Source organism: Miniopterus schreibersii (assembly GCF_964146895.1).
Source record: "Miniopterus schreibersii genome assembly, chromosome: 6".
Taxonomy (NCBI): domain Eukaryota; kingdom Metazoa; phylum Chordata; class Mammalia; order Chiroptera; family Miniopteridae; genus Miniopterus; species Miniopterus schreibersii.
This window is the reverse complement of record NC_138107.1, coordinates 14,530,075-14,544,895: the sequence shown is the minus strand read 5'-3', so window position 1 is coordinate 14,544,895 and position 14,821 is coordinate 14,530,075. Positions and strand designations below refer to the sequence as shown.

The following is a 14,821-nucleotide window of genomic DNA, read 5'->3' as shown; positions in this document are numbered from 1 at the left end:
AGAAGGAGAGAGGCTGTGGGGTAAACCCAGTCACCAGAAGCCTGGCTGGGGAAAAACAGAAACACTGAGCTGGGAGGCTGAACATGGAGGTCATCTGATGGAGTAAGCATGGGATCTGGCACCCAGGGTGCTGCTCCCTGGAGCCCATTCCACCAACAGAGACTGCAGAGCTGAGAGGGCAGAGAGTACCTGCCCTCCTGGGCCAGAATGCTGGTGGGTTGTTGGTGGTGGGTGGTGGTAGATAGCCAGGCTCCTGCAGCCCCTCTATCCCCACATGGTTATCTGCAGCCACTGTAGGGAAAGAAGAAACAGACCTGAGGGTGGGGGTGGGGGAGAGAAGAAACAGATCTGGGGGGGGGCAGGGGGGGGCGACGGGGGGGAGGGGGAGCAGAGGGCAGGTGGAGCGGGGGGGGGGGGGGGGGGTGTACCGGAAGATCCCTTCCATGTACCTGGTTCAAGTTCAAGCTAATATGGCCAGTATTCTTGGGGTCCAGGGTTAGAAAGTGTGCTGTTTCGGAGAGAGGGAAAAGGGAGAGGGTTGAGAGCTGAGTCAGTAGATGCATCTGAAAGACCCGCTCCAAACCAGGGAGGATGCCAGACGGGGTGTAAGAAACGGTCCCTCGCTGCTTCCCCAGCTAACCTCCGCGCCCAGCGGGGGATTAATGGTAACAGCTCCTAGGGCCTTGCTCTGAGCCAGGCGCAGTTCTGAGTGCTCTCCATGCACATACCAGCTCATTTAATCTGTACTCCCATCCTAGAAGGGCAGGGCCATTATTAGCCCCATTTTATAGGCAAGGCCATGAAGGCATAAGAGATAAAGTGACTTGCTCAAGGCACAGAGTCAGCAATTGGGGGAGCTGGGATTTGAACCCAGATCATCTGTGCCCTGTAAGGGGCAGTGGCTTTGGAGTAGCTTTCCACATGTGGGTATGTGGGAGAAGGCTGGTGACCCAGGCCTAGGGTGGGGGGTGGGCAGGTGCCTGACTCACTGAACATGGCCTTCAGCCTCAGGAAACAACAGATGAAGCTGTCAAAGTCCATGATCATGTTGTCATTTGCATACCTGGCCACCAGCACCTGCGCCACCTTGTTATTTACCTTGATGCCTGGGAGAGAGAGGTGCGCAGAGGAGAGTCCAGTCCTCTGCCCGCGGCCTCCCTCCTCCCTGTCCCAAAGCCCCCTCCTGACCCCTGGCCACCTGCTTTCTCAATTGCCAAGCGCAACTCGTAGGAGTTCAAGGTGCCTGAGTTGTCCTGGTCACATTCTCGGAAGATGTTCTGAAGGGACACCCACGTTAGGTAAGGCCGTGTGCATGGCATGGTGGTTGAAATAATGAAATACTTCAGTATTGTTGACTCACAACTGCTACCCAAGACCCCAGGGGGCTCCTGCCCTGGCCCATCCCCTGAGCTCCCACTACTCCTGTCATTTGGTGACTGCAGGGTGAATCCCGGGCCTAGCAGGGGGCTTCTGGCACCCTGCCAGGGCTCCCTGCCTGTATCCCGCCTGCCGTCTGATACCTGAACTACGCTGCTCATTAAATATTTTGACTGGCTAATTCAACACTTCAGCAGCCCCTGGCCCGTTGAGTGTGCATGTGTGTGTCCAACCAGGGGCTCCACTTCCAGCTTCATCATTACTAGTCTCCATCCCCCTTGAGCGCCTCCTTTCTCACCCCGTGAACTGCCCTCTCGATGCCCTTTACCGTCCATTTCTTGATTTTTTTCCACAGGACCTGGAACTCCAGAAGCCCTAGCTTGCCAGAGCCATCTTTCTGGGGGGTGGTCAAGGATATCAGGGAAGGGATTGAGGGGGGCGTCCTGGGGCCAGGGAAGCAGAAGGGCTTACAGAAGGGGGCATAAGACTAGGAGGGGGTCCCGTATGGTAACTATGGTACAGCCAGAAGAGCTGGCATCATTTGCTACCCATCAGGAAGGAGGACATGGCTGGCCAGAGAGGTGGCCACGTGGGGACCAGGCTGAGGGGTAGGGGGACAGGGGCAAGAGAGCACTGGACAGGACCGCCCACTGGACAGGAAGATACATCCATGATGTTGACCATACAGCGGCACACGTCCAGGCCAAAGCCCTTGCTCTTGAAGTTTTTGACTGTGACGGGGGAAGGGGCAGGAAGAGGAGTGAGTGGGGGGTTGTGGGGGGGGCAGTGCTGCGGGGAGGGGCTGGGAGTGGTGGGGCTGGAAGACTCACGTTTGGTGATCACTTTGTTGAGCAGTCTTTGGAGCTCATACATGCCTATCTCCTTGTCCTAGGAAGGGGGGCTGTCAACCCCTGCACAGCCTGCCGCCCCCAGTGCCTCCACTCAGCTCCCAGCCCGAAGCTCTCACCTCGCCTCCTGACACTATTGTAAACAGACGTTTGAAGTCCGGGTCTAGGTCATTTTCAGAGATTTTCTCCTGGAGGGAAAGGAATGGGAAAGGGGCCCAGTCCAGAAAGTTCCTTCACCCTCCCCCCACCCAGAGGCTTCCTCCGATCCCCCAACCCCAGAGCCCCCCCTCACCTCTTGGAGAATCTCCAAATAGTTGGCTTCATCCAGTTCCCTGGGCGAGAGTGAAGGAAGCTCGGGGTTACCAAGGGTCAGGGAGACAGGGATTTCAGTGAGGGCGTGGGGGATGTGGCGGGGAGTCAGGTCATGTATCTGAAGCAATTCGGCATCTGGGTTCTACTCTGGTTCTGCTGTTAACTGGGACTTCCCCTCCTCGTGCCTCAGTCTCCCTGACTGTAAAACAGGGACAAGGCGTGTCCCTGTGTGGGGGGGGACCAGGGGACTGCTCCCTGAGCTTGACATCTTACAGGGTTTTTGTTATTGTTAATTCTCACCCGAGGATATTTTTTCCATTGATTTTTAGAGAGACTAGAAGCGAGGGAGGGAGGAGGAAAGAGACAGAGAGAGAGAAAGAGAGAGAGAGAGAGAGAGAGAGAGATAGATGTGAAAGAAACACATCGATTGGTTGCCTCCCCCACGTGCCCGGACCGGGGCCGGGGATCGAACCTGCAACCCAGGTAAGTGCCTTGGGCCAGGAGTGGAACCCGACAGTCTTTGGTGCGGGGCGGAGGCTCTAGCCGCTGAGTCACAGTGGCCAGGGCACATATCCTACAGCCCTGGAGCGGGTGGTCTTGGAGCGGTGAGGCGGGCCCCTCACCAAGACTCGCTGTGCTTCTCGGTGAAGATCCGGAGCAGGAAGTCGGCATCCTTGTGCTGCTCAAACGTGGAGGGTATGAGGATATATTCCCCTGGAGGCAGCTGGAGATGGCTGCTCACCTCCCGCGAGTTGGTGAAGATCTCGGAGAAGCCATGGTCATGATACTTCATGAAGAACTCCTTCTTCAGGTGCATATTCTGGATGTTCTGCAACTACATGTGCCCTGGAGGTGGGTGCGGGGCTGGCCTGGGAGCACCAGGAGCGAGGGACCTCCAAGGTAAAGCCTGGCTGGGCAGGGTTTCGGGGAAGGCATCTCCGCCAACTGACCAGTTCCGGACACCACCCAACTGGCGGTGACCCTGGTGTGATCTCTTCTTTCCCTGACTTCCATCCAGGGCCCAAGGGGGCTGGGATCCTAACCCAGTGGCCCCCAGAGCCCTTTGCTGAATTCCACCCTCTGCTCATCCACATGCATCCTGGCAGGGTCAAGCCCAGGTTGTCCGTACCTCCTTTGGGACCTGGGAAAGGAAAAGACAGGAGGGTCAGATCCCCAGGACGATGAAGGGCTCAGGCCTGGGGAAGCCATGCGAGAGATGTGCACAGTGTGTGCCATGTGTGTGTGCGCATGTGTGTGCACGTGTGTTGGCAGGGGCGTGTGGGAGAATAGACTTTCCTGGAAGGAATGTATCTACCCTTGGAAATGTCTTGACTTGAGGTGTGTCTGTTAATCTGGTGGACTCGCAGCCTAGGAGGAGGACCTGGCTTGTATCTGTTTTTTTTTTCACTATTGAGCTACTGGAGACCAGATTGGGGCCCAGCATACAGTAGGTGTCCCATAAATACTTGTTGAATATAAAAGTGAATGAATAAATGGCAATTTCTAGGATCTTGCAAGGCGTGGTTTGGGAAGCACTTGTCAGGGTTTTCTCTGGTCGCTGGAGTCAGTGCTCCCGGTGGGGCATCTGGGGCAGGCGTGGGGAGCTTGTGCAGAAGTCTCCAAGTGCCTGGGAATTCAGGACACAGGTTCTGCTGCTGACGTTTGGGTAAGTGACCTCCCCTCTCTGGCTCTCAGTCCCCTTCCTCTTCATAAAAGCTGTTCCTATTCATAAGGCCTTTGGAAGGATGCCTGTCACAAAGGAAGTGCTACCTAAGTGTTTTAGATGAAAACATCTGTTAAAAGGAAACAGCTGGCCCTGTCTGAAAAGCACAGGGCGAGCCAGGGCTGTGGGGCCTGTTGGAGAGGGTCCCACTCCTGGGTGCACAGTGGCCCCGCGGATGAGGCCCGGGGAGGGAACTAGAGTGGCTGGAGGACCAACTGGGGTGCCCACCGTGTAGAGAACAAAGCCAATGGTATGCAGCTGGGCTCCCTGGGGCCGTGTCTTCCGCCAGTTCTTCTGCATCAGGGCTATCATGCAGGTGCAGATGACTTCGTCGTCGTCTTCGGGGTCATCGTCCTCCTCGGGGAGACAGATCTTAAACTGGGGGTTGGTCCAGAATGTGTCTGTGGGGGAAGTAGGTCAGGATGGCTCTGCCCTTCCCAGGGTGCCCTGGCTTCCCAGCCACACGCCTGCCTCCTCAAAAGAGCCAGTGGGATCTGATGGGCCCCTGACCTCGTGGTGGATCCCAACCCTCGTGGTGACCCCGGGTCCCAGGCAGGGTTGTGTGGTGAGCCGGTGGCCCCTCCCGGGCTCCCTGGACCCACCGGGGTGGTTCCTGCAGCCCCCCGCTGTGCTGCCCCGCCGCCAGCTGCCCTCGTAGAAGGTGGTGTGCCAATAGCTCTTGTAGTCCCCCAAGAGCGCATCGGGGTTCAGGCTGCAGATCTCCAGGGATGTGAAATTCTTCAGGAAATCTTGGTAGGACATCCTGGGGTGGAGAGGGCGAGTGCTACAGCCCATCGGCGGCACACCCACACCCATGGGACCCCTTTCCCAGGAGCTGCCACATCCACCACACAGGTGGGAGGGTGGGGACAGATAAGTGGGTGGGGGTGGGGAGAAAAAGGGTCACCAGGCCCAACTGACCAGAACTCCCCGTCCTCCATCTTGTGCAGCAGCTTCCTCTGGGTGTCTGGGGACACCTCTTCCCACTCACTGGCACTGGAGCAGAGACAGGCAGTGAGGGGGGCAGGGGGCAGGAGGTGCCTTCTTTCCCCCAGGACGCGCCCTCACCCCTGAATGCCTGCCTACTGGGGTCCTGAGTTATCTGGAGAATCTAGAGGGAGGGGTGCACCTTGGTGCGCCCGTGGGTGCCTCTGCCCCTTACCTGAGAGCGCCGCTCAAGGGCACCTACTTGTCACTCCAGGCTCCATTCCACTCGACTCGGCCCCAGGGATTCCGGACCCGAATCAGGGTTTCTGTCTTGCCTCGGTACCAGATCTGGGCGGGGCGCGGGTAAAGGTCAGGGGCGTGGGGCAGGAGGAGGTTCCGTTTCTCCCCGTGCCCCTCCGGCAGGGCGCAGCGGTCACACTCACATCCTGAAGGCCGGTCATTGAGTAAGCGTGTCCTCTCACCAGCATCGTCTCGGTCATGGTTTCCAGCTCACTCTCGCTGGTGATCTAAAGAACAGCGAGGAAGAAAAGGGATCAGGATCCGGGCAGAGAACCTGGGGAACTGAATACAGGGGTTAATTTCTTTAAGATTAAATCTGTCTTTTCAAACGATTGAATATTCATTCAGGTGCAGTTGTGAGACAATACAGAAAGATCTCGTGCTCCCACCGTCAGTTTCCCCTGCTCATAACATTTAGCAAAGCTACAGCTCAATATCTAAGCGAGGATGTTGGTGTGGATGCAACTGATCAATTTTATACAGATTCCCTCACTTTTACTAGTACTCACGTGTGCGTCCTAAATAGTTTTATCACGTGTAGTTTCTCATATCCACCACCAGTTCACGGCAGATTTCCATCATCCCCAACACCCATCTCGTTGCCCTTTTATGACCTCTTCTTACTACCCTGCTCCTTAACCTTCGAGACCACTAAGCTGTTCTTCATTTTTCATTTTGTCATTTCAAGACTAATATAAATAGAATCATACAGTATGGAACCTTTTGGGATTGGCTTTTTTTATTCAACATAACTCCCTTCAGATTCACCTAAGTTGTTGCACTTGTCAATAGTTCGTTTTTTTAAATACTCACCTGAGGATAGCTTTTTATTGTTTTTTGTTTTTTTTTTAAGAGGGAGAGAGAGAGAGAGAGAGAGAGAGAGACATCGAAAGCGCCATGACCGGGGATTGAACCTGAAACCTAGATATGTGCCCTGATGGGGAATTGAACTTACAACCTCTTGGTGCATGGACGACACTCCAGCTAACTGAACCACCTGCCAGGGCTAGCTCTGTGTTTTATTGCTGAGTAGTGCTCCATGGTGCCTGCACCACGGGTTATTCACCCTTTGAAGGACCTCTAAGTTGTTTTTAGTTTCTGACTATTTTGAATAAAGTTGCTATAAACACTTGTGTTCAGGCTTTTGTGTGCACATGTCTTTATTTCTCTGGGGTAAATGCACAAGAATGCAATGACCGCATCACATGGTAGCACTCCAGGTTCATTTATTTATCTGAACAAATATTGCTGAGTAGCTATTGCATACCAAGTGCCTTCCTAAGTCCAAGGATCAGGCAATGAATGAGACAGTAAGACCACTGCCTTCATGGAATGTGAACACAGTCTGGAGAAGACAGACTATGAGTAAGTAAGAATTTCATATCATAATTTCAAAGTAGAGAGGAAATGGGGGTAGGGGCAACTAATTTAGATTGGGAGGCAGGAAAGACTAGCCTGAGGAAGGGGAATTTGAACTGAAATGTGAATGAGCTAGCTATGCAGGTATCTGGGGAAAGAACCCTCTAGGTGACAGCAACAGCAGGTGCAAAGGTCCTGAGGCAGGATCAAGCATGGCTTACTTCGATGGAGCAGCCCATGAGAGAAGATCGGTCTATGGCCTTCCTAAGCATTCTCAGCAGGTTCTTAGGGGGCCTCTGGAGGTGGAAGCTCTGGGTCACGCCCCCCGTGAAGTCCTCAAAGCCCTCCACCGTGTTGCCCCCTGACAGTGCTTCATAGGACCCGTTCAGCCTGTGGGCACAGAAAGGGCACTGTTTGGGCTTTGGGATAGAGATGTGAGCTTGGACATTAGAGGGTATGGTAAGGGAAGGGAAAGATGCCCTGCCACCCCCTCCCTTTTCCCTGGATTCCAGCTGCCCCCATAGCTGCCAACTGGTGGGGCAAGTTTAGAGGCAAGCCCAATTCCTTGGCTCAGGGCACTCACTTGGCATATGCCTTCTCCAGCAGAGCACTCCAGAACTCAGTGCGCTGGCCTGAGTGCACGAACACCAGCTTGCCATTCTTGGTGGGTAGCAGGTCATCCACCACCACATTCACCCACTGCCCAAACTGCCAAATCTGTGGGCAGCAAGGTGGGCTTCAGTGGGCCATGAGGCATCTGGCTTCTGTCTGCCCCTGCCCCGCCTCCCTCTCCCACCGCCACACACACACACACACACACACACACACACACACACACACACACACTCCTTGCATGAGAGCTCTGTTGCACGGGTGCCTCCTGGTGGTCAGGTTTAGTGGTGACCGGCCAGCATCAAAGAGCTGACTTCCCCAGAATGGCTGACGAGTGAGTGAAAGGAAATGAAAAGCAGGAGCTTCGCCACCAGCCTCAGCTCCAGGCTCCGCCAGGGCCTCCAGGGGCACCCCGCCCGTCTTTTTGACCTTGGCCGACTTGAGGATTCCTGAGGTCTTAAAAACTTGTGATTCTCAGAAATGTTTTATGCCATGGGGAATTTATCCACATGTTGCTAAATTTAAAGAGCAGATTACAGAAATTATGTGCTGAGACTTCCAGTATCATACGTACACTCATTATGTATATGTATGTGTGTGTATCTACTGGGGGAGAGAGAGAGAGAGAGAGAGAGAGAGAGAGAGAGGGAAGGAGCAACTGTGGTAGTGAGCAGATCTGTCCCTGATAACTAAGTAAAACCCCACCCTATTAAAAGTACTTTTTAAAAAATCTTCGCCTGAGGACATGTTCATTGATTTGTAGAGAGAAGGGAGGAGAAGGGGGGGGGGAGAGAGAGAGAGAGAGAGAGAGAGAGAGAGAGAGAGAGATGGATGTGAGAGAGAAACATCCACCGGCTGCCTCCTGCACGTGTCTGAAACCAGGGCCGGGGATCCAACCCGTAACCTAGGTGCGTGCCCTGAAGAGGGATCGAACCCGCGACCTTTCAGCGACAGGACCACGCTTCAGCCACCTGAGCTACACTGGCCAAGGATTAAATGTCACTTTTTTAAAAAAAGAAACACAAAAAGGTAAACTTCACAGCACATAGTAATTCTTTCTCTCCCTCCATACTTCCCCTCCACATACACACCCCACACAAAGCACCCCTGGCTTTCCAGTCGCCCTTCACCTGAAAATGGAAGATGCCAGCATAGTTTTTCCTGAAGTTCTGGCCCTTGGGTACCACGCGGTACAGCAGTTTGGGGCACGTGGTGAGGGAGCCGATGGCAGCCAGCAGCCAGCAGTCCCCTGGAAGGACAGACAGGAGCTTCACGCCAGCACTCCATATGTGTGTGCGCCCCAAAATCCAAGCCATTGAGGAGCAGGAACTGGTTCTGTGGCCCCCTCCCTGGCAGGCCTTCCCAGCTTAGGAAGCTAGCAGGGCAGAAGGGACAGCTTTTGGGGTGGAGTAAACTCTACCTTTTCTTTTAAGTGAGGGATTTACAAATTAGAGCCAGGTGCTTTTGTTTTGGGATTTGAGGAGGGGGAATTTTTGGCCTTGGTGTTGCTCCTCACTCTGGGACCAGCTTCCTTTGGGAGAGAGTCAATCATCTCCTGTCCCTTGAACAAATCCAGTCACCTTCCCCCACGGCCCCCACCTCGACCCCATGGTTACACTGGTGTAGCGATCAAGATGTTTCTCCCTGAGGTCACCCACATAATACTGGAGACTCAAGGGGCTCAGCCTGTGCCCCAGCGTCTCTGGGGCTAGGTGTTGGGCACAGGGCAGTGTGCCTGGTCGGAGGTCATCCACTGCCATCTGTCTCCTGGGATCTCAGGCCCCATGGGCTGGGGCTGGGGGGCAGGTGGTGCCAAGTTGAGGCTGAGGGCACTGGGAAAGCCTCTGTGGTTACCAATGGCCTCCTGGCCACTGGAGGTACCAGGAGGGAGGCAGAGGGCGGGGAAGGAAGGTTAAGGACACTTCGATCCATCATTGCCAAAAGGGCACCCAGGGAAAGGCCAGTTTTCTTCTCCGATAGCCCAGGACTGCTCCAGCCCAGGGAGCCTCAGAGGTCTCCTTGGCCTGTGCCCCGCCCCGCACTCTGCTCTTTCTTCTGCCGCAGATCAGACTGAATTCAGCCGCGTGTTTGTGCACGCGCGTGTGTGTGTGCGTGTGTGCGTGTGCGTGTGCGATCTGAGACTAGGTGGTAAGGCATCATGGCTTCCTCCTGGTTCTCTCTCTTGGGTCACTCACTTGGGTGGAAGCTGGCTACCATGTGGTGTGGACACTCGGGCCTCCTGCCGTGAGACCGCACAGTCCAGGAGGCGGGCCCTCCAGCTCCCGCCCAGCCTTCGGGTGCCCGCGGCCCTGGCTGGCCGGCTGACTGCAGCCCCACCGAGCTATGCTGCTTAGGAATTCCTGCCCGCAGACGCTGTTGCACGGCAGCACATTTGCTGTGTTTTCAGGCACTGAGTCTTGGGGTGATTGGTTGCACAGCAGTCCCTAACTAATGTACCACCCAGCGCGCTCCCAGACCCAGACCTCAAGGGGCGGGTGGAACCCAGATTAGGGGGGAGCAGGAAGACCCGCCTGACACTCTGCTACCGGCTCCTCAGAAAGGGAGTGACAGGGACACAGAAGAGGTTATCGGAACCTAAGGGGTCCCAGCCTTAAGAGACATTTTGGCACTCCCCCCATGACCCCCTCTTCCCTGATTCATCCTCTCTCCAGTGGAGATCAGCCTTCCTGCTCCCCACTTACCGAGCACCCCCTGGCAGATGTCCGTGGGGCTGACTCCATTTGCAATGAAGTGAGGGTTTCTTGTGATCTCCTGCAGTGAAAGAATAAAGGTTTCAGAGAGCCCAGGAGACCCCCTCCTGACCTCCCCCACCTTTCCTGGGGAATGATGCCCACCTCCAAGCTCTAGGGAAAAACACGAATGGGGGAGGAGAGAGGGTTCAGGACCAGCTTGGCACAGTTGTAGGTTGTGATAGCAAAGGGTAGTGAGTGACTTTCCCAGGGGTTATCTGAGGAGTTTGGCTAAGCATGTCCAGAACTGTCCCCAGCCCTGAGGGAGGTGGAGCCTAGTGCCAGAGCCAGGATAGGGCAGTGGGGGACTGGCAATGATCAAAGTGACTGGGGCATGTCTACACTCTGCTCCCCGGGAGTCCATGCTCCCCTCCCAGTGCCCACATTGGGCCGCAGCCAGTAGATGTTCTTCACATTTTTGGAGTTGGGGCCCAGATCCTTGAAGCCCAGTGAAGTGGGTTCAGCAGGAAATACGGGGTCCTTGAACAGTTCCCCCTTCTGCAGGCAGAGAGCTCGCAGCTCCTCAAAGCTCTGGTTACTGTAGTTCTGGGCGTTGCTGTGTTGGCCCAGGCCCTTGGCCTTGAGTCGGGTGTAGTTTATGTGAGCTGCCATTCCCTTATCGACGAACAGCGACTCCACTTAATAATGAAAAGACAAATAATCCCATTAAAAACGGACAAAGGATCAGAATAAATATCTTTCTGAGAAGGTATATAAATGACCAATAATCATGAAAAAATGCTCAGCATCTTTAGTCACCAGACAAATGCAAACCAATGATATGCCACTTCACACCCACTAGGATGGCTGTAATCAAAGACTGATAATAGCAAGTGTTGGTGAGAAGGCAGAGAAATCGGAATCCTCATACACTGCTTGTGGGAACGTAAATGGGTGTGGCCACTTTGGAAAACAGTCTGGCGGGTCCTCAAACAGTCAAATACAGAATTACCATATGACTCAGCAATTCCACGCCTAGGTACATATATACAAAAGAGAAATGAAAACGTACGTTTATTCAAAACCTTGCACACAAATGTTCATAGCAGCATTATTTATAATAGGCAAAAAGTGGGGGAAAACCCCAAATGCACATCATCTGATGAACGGACAACTAAAAGGAGGAATATACATACAATGGAATATTTTTCAATGATAAAAATAAATGACGTATTGACACATGTATGAATCTTGAAAACATGATAAGTGAAGAAAGCATTCACGAAGGACCGCCTATTGTATGATTCCAACCATATGGCCAATCTAGACAGAGACAGGCGGTGATTAGGGGTTGCCGAGGACGTAGGAGAATGGGGGAGAGTGCAAGTTGATCCCTAAAGGGTATGAGGTTCCTCTTGAGGGATAATGAATATGTTCTAAATTTGACAGTGGGGATGGTGGTACAAAAATGGACAAAAAGCCACTAAATGAGTGAACTGTATGGTATGTGAACCTATTTCAATAAAGCTGTTTTAAAAAGTGACCCCAGCCCTGGCTGGCGCGGCTCAGCTGGCTGGGCGTTGTCCCGTGCCCTGGAAGGATGCCAGTTCGAGCTCCTGTCAGGGCACATGCCTGGGTGTCGGGATCCCCGGTGGGGGTGTGCAGGAGGCAGCCGATGGATGTTTCACTCTGAGACGTGGATGTTTCTCTCTCTCCCTTTCCCATTCTCTGTCTAAAAAAAAAATTAAAAAATCAATAAAAACACTTTTTAAAAAATGACCCCCAGACCTTGCAACAGACACTGCCCTTTGAGGAGAGTGGAGACAATGGAGTGTAGAGGGCGGGAGGGCAGAGGGGAGGGGGCTGCTCACAGGGAGAGTCCAGTCCCGGGGTGCGGTGGCTGAAGCTCTGAGAGGAGAGGTCAGGCTGGCTGGCAGACCCCAAGGCAGCCGTGCAGCTGGGGACCCAGGACACCCTGCACACAGGTCCTCCCATGGAGAGACTGCAAGCTGCTTACATCCCTTCCTGAGGGTGGCTCCCCTCCTACAACACATGGGACCAACTCCCCTCTGTCACCAGCAGTGGACCCAGGGGAGGAGGAATAGGAGGTGAGGCCACAGAGCTGAGATCAGCTCTGAGTCTCCAGTCCTACTCCGTCTGGCCCTGGGGCCATCCTGCCTCAGTCTCCTCACATTCTCAGCTGATTCTGGAATAAGGTGGAGCTTAGGGGGAAGGGTATGGTCTAAATTAAACAGAGCCTGGCTGGGGCCAGCATGTGGGAGGAATCTGAAGGAGGAAAGGAGGGGACAGCTACAGAGAGGGGCTGTCTGGAGGTGAAACTGAGCCCATAGAGGGCTGAGTGTCTCAGAGGCAAGGGCAGAAGCCTCAGTGATTCTTCCCCATTGAGCTGACCCACAAGAAGGGTTGTAATGGCAAAGCTCAAGGTTCTGAGCACCTGCTCTGTGCCTAGCACATGGGCCCTGAGGTAGGACCATGCAGACCTCCACTTACCAGAAGAGGAGGCGGGAGCCCAGAGGTCAAGCAGCTTGCCCAAGGTCACAGAATGAAGGCTGGGCCTGGGACTGAGTCTGAGTTTAGACCCCAGACTAGGCTTGTGACCTTGACCCTTCCACGGCCTCCAGAGGGAGGTGGCTCTCCTCAGGGGGAAGGCTTGTGGAGCCAGAGCCGCCTTCCTCAGCTAAGGGAGTCAGGCATTTGTGGCTGAACTAATCTGATATCCCTTACTCTTTCCACTGAGCCAACCCATTCTCTCATCCCACGTCAGTGTTTCCTTGGGACTTCCCTAGGTCCAGTAATGACCCCTGTTGTCTCCTCTTGTTAGCCTGACAAATGCAAACTAGGCTGCCTGGGTCCAGCCCAGCACCTTCTGGGACATACTGCCTTGGGTCAGCTGCGTTGGACTGTTCCCACCGCCGTGCCTCTGCCCAGAATCATTCCTGATCCTACGTACACACCTCGTGCACTGGGAAAGTCCTACTAGGCCTTCCAGTCCTTGCTCAATGCCACCTCTTCCTTGAAGCTTCCCTTGACATGCCCCCACAGTTTGGGGCCACTTGAGCGTCCAGCACTTTTCCTTTGTTGTGACACCCATCACTGTCTGCCTGCTCTGAGTTGACCTGTATGTGAGCTCTCAAGGGTGGAGGTGGGGGGCCCAGGCCCACCATTGGGTTACTTCTGTCTCATACAGGGCCTAGCAGGGGCTCAGGCAGTCTTTCAGTGGATGAATGAATGAATGAATGAATGAATGCCTCGCCTTGCACTGTAGTAACTTTTCATCTATTTGCAAATCTATTTCCTCTCTCCTGCCTGCCCCCCTAACTCCCTGTCCCACTATAGTCCCCAATGTACTAGATATTTTGTTCACTAGCTGCCTCCCTCACTAGAGGGAAAGCTCACGAGGATGGAGAGTTTTGTCTATTTTGTTGCGGCTGTGTTGGGCCCATAGTAAATAATAAATGTTTTGAATGCCTTTCCCCGGCAGCTCCTGGAAAGGAGGTCTGTGCATCTTAGTTCCCTCACAGGATTAGGGCCCAATAAGAATCTGGGGAAGGGATAGATGGGTGTGTGGCTCACCCATGGAACCCTCCATTCCATTAGGGACAGCCTCCCAGAGCTGGTGCTCAGTATATGGTGGGACCTGCAGACTCGGGCCCAGTACTGCCCACAGGCCATGCCCGGGCTGGGGCCAAAAGGAGCCCAGGGAAGCCAGAGCATTGGTGCAGGTGATGAAGAGAGGTCCTGGCCACAGCATAAGGGCCTCTCAGGGGTGCCATTGGGGTACCAGGGGCCTGGAGGCTCCTGGCCACACTAAGGAAAGTTTATTGGCCATAAGGATTAGGGTGAGTTTGCTGAAGAAAAACTTGGGGTCCTATCCTTTGCTTCTGCCACAGAGCCTGCAGCTTGTGATGGCATATTAGGAATTCGCCCTCAGTTAGAAAAGTAACTAGCATTTACATGGCATTTATAAAATGATAGTTAACCGTTGGAGGACTTGGCACGTGCGTGACATGGTTATAAACACTTTACGTGCATCAACTCATTGAATCCTCACAAACCCTTCTGGTTAGGTTTATTATTGTCCCTGCTACAGAGGGAGAAACCGAGGCACAGAGAGATTGAACTTCCTCGAGACCGCACACCTGGTGGGCAGCAGAGGCAGGGTCACACCGAGGCTGGCTGGTCCATGCTCTCACCCATCACACCCGCTGCCTCACTGGGAGGGAGCTTTGTGGAGGGGCAGAGGCAGAGGCTGTGTTGGAGGGTGGGTGGGTGGGTGGTCCATCCCTCCCTCCCCACCTTTTTAAAAAATATGGGTTTATTTGTTTGTTTATTTTTAAAATATGTCTTTATTGATTTCAGAGAGAGGAAAGGAGAGGGCGAGAGAGCAAGACAGAAACATCAGTGATGAGAGATCATTGATCGGCTGCCTCCTGCACACCCTGTACTGGGAATCGAGCCCACAACCCAGGCACATGCCCTGACGGAATCAAAAGGCTATCTCCTGGTTCATAGGTCGACACTCAGCCACTGAGCCATGCCAGCCAGGCCTCCCTTCCCCCTTTTACTCCAGTCTGTAGGCAGTCTTTGTTAAACCACTTCCCCTCAGCTGAGAGGAGATCCAGAGGACGGATAGGTGTTGGAAAGGGGCTGGG

At 54.0% G+C, this 14,821-nt stretch overlaps 1 protein-coding gene across 1 annotated transcript; it reads right to left on the bottom strand.

The window, feature by feature from the left end:
• Positions 1 to 264: 264 nt before the first annotated feature.
• On the bottom strand, positions 265 to 13,746 carry CAPN11 (calpain 11; the record flags this gene model as incomplete). Its single annotated transcript, XM_081140605.1, has 22 exons — positions 265 to 291; positions 450 to 508; positions 990 to 1,106; positions 1,199 to 1,277; positions 1,706 to 1,774; positions 2,044 to 2,108; positions 2,208 to 2,265; positions 2,345 to 2,413; positions 2,518 to 2,557; positions 3,161 to 3,372; positions 3,667 to 3,678; positions 4,489 to 4,661; positions 4,863 to 5,023; positions 5,182 to 5,256; positions 5,450 to 5,535; positions 5,631 to 5,714; positions 7,068 to 7,236; positions 7,430 to 7,563; positions 8,589 to 8,707; positions 10,161 to 10,230; positions 10,593 to 10,846; positions 13,743 to 13,746. The coding sequence occupies 22 exons, from the start codon at positions 13,744 to 13,746 to the stop codon at positions 265 to 267; spliced, it is 2,136 nt and encodes a 711-aa protein (XP_080996731.1).
• Between the last annotated feature and the right edge of the window lie 1,075 nt (positions 13,747 to 14,821).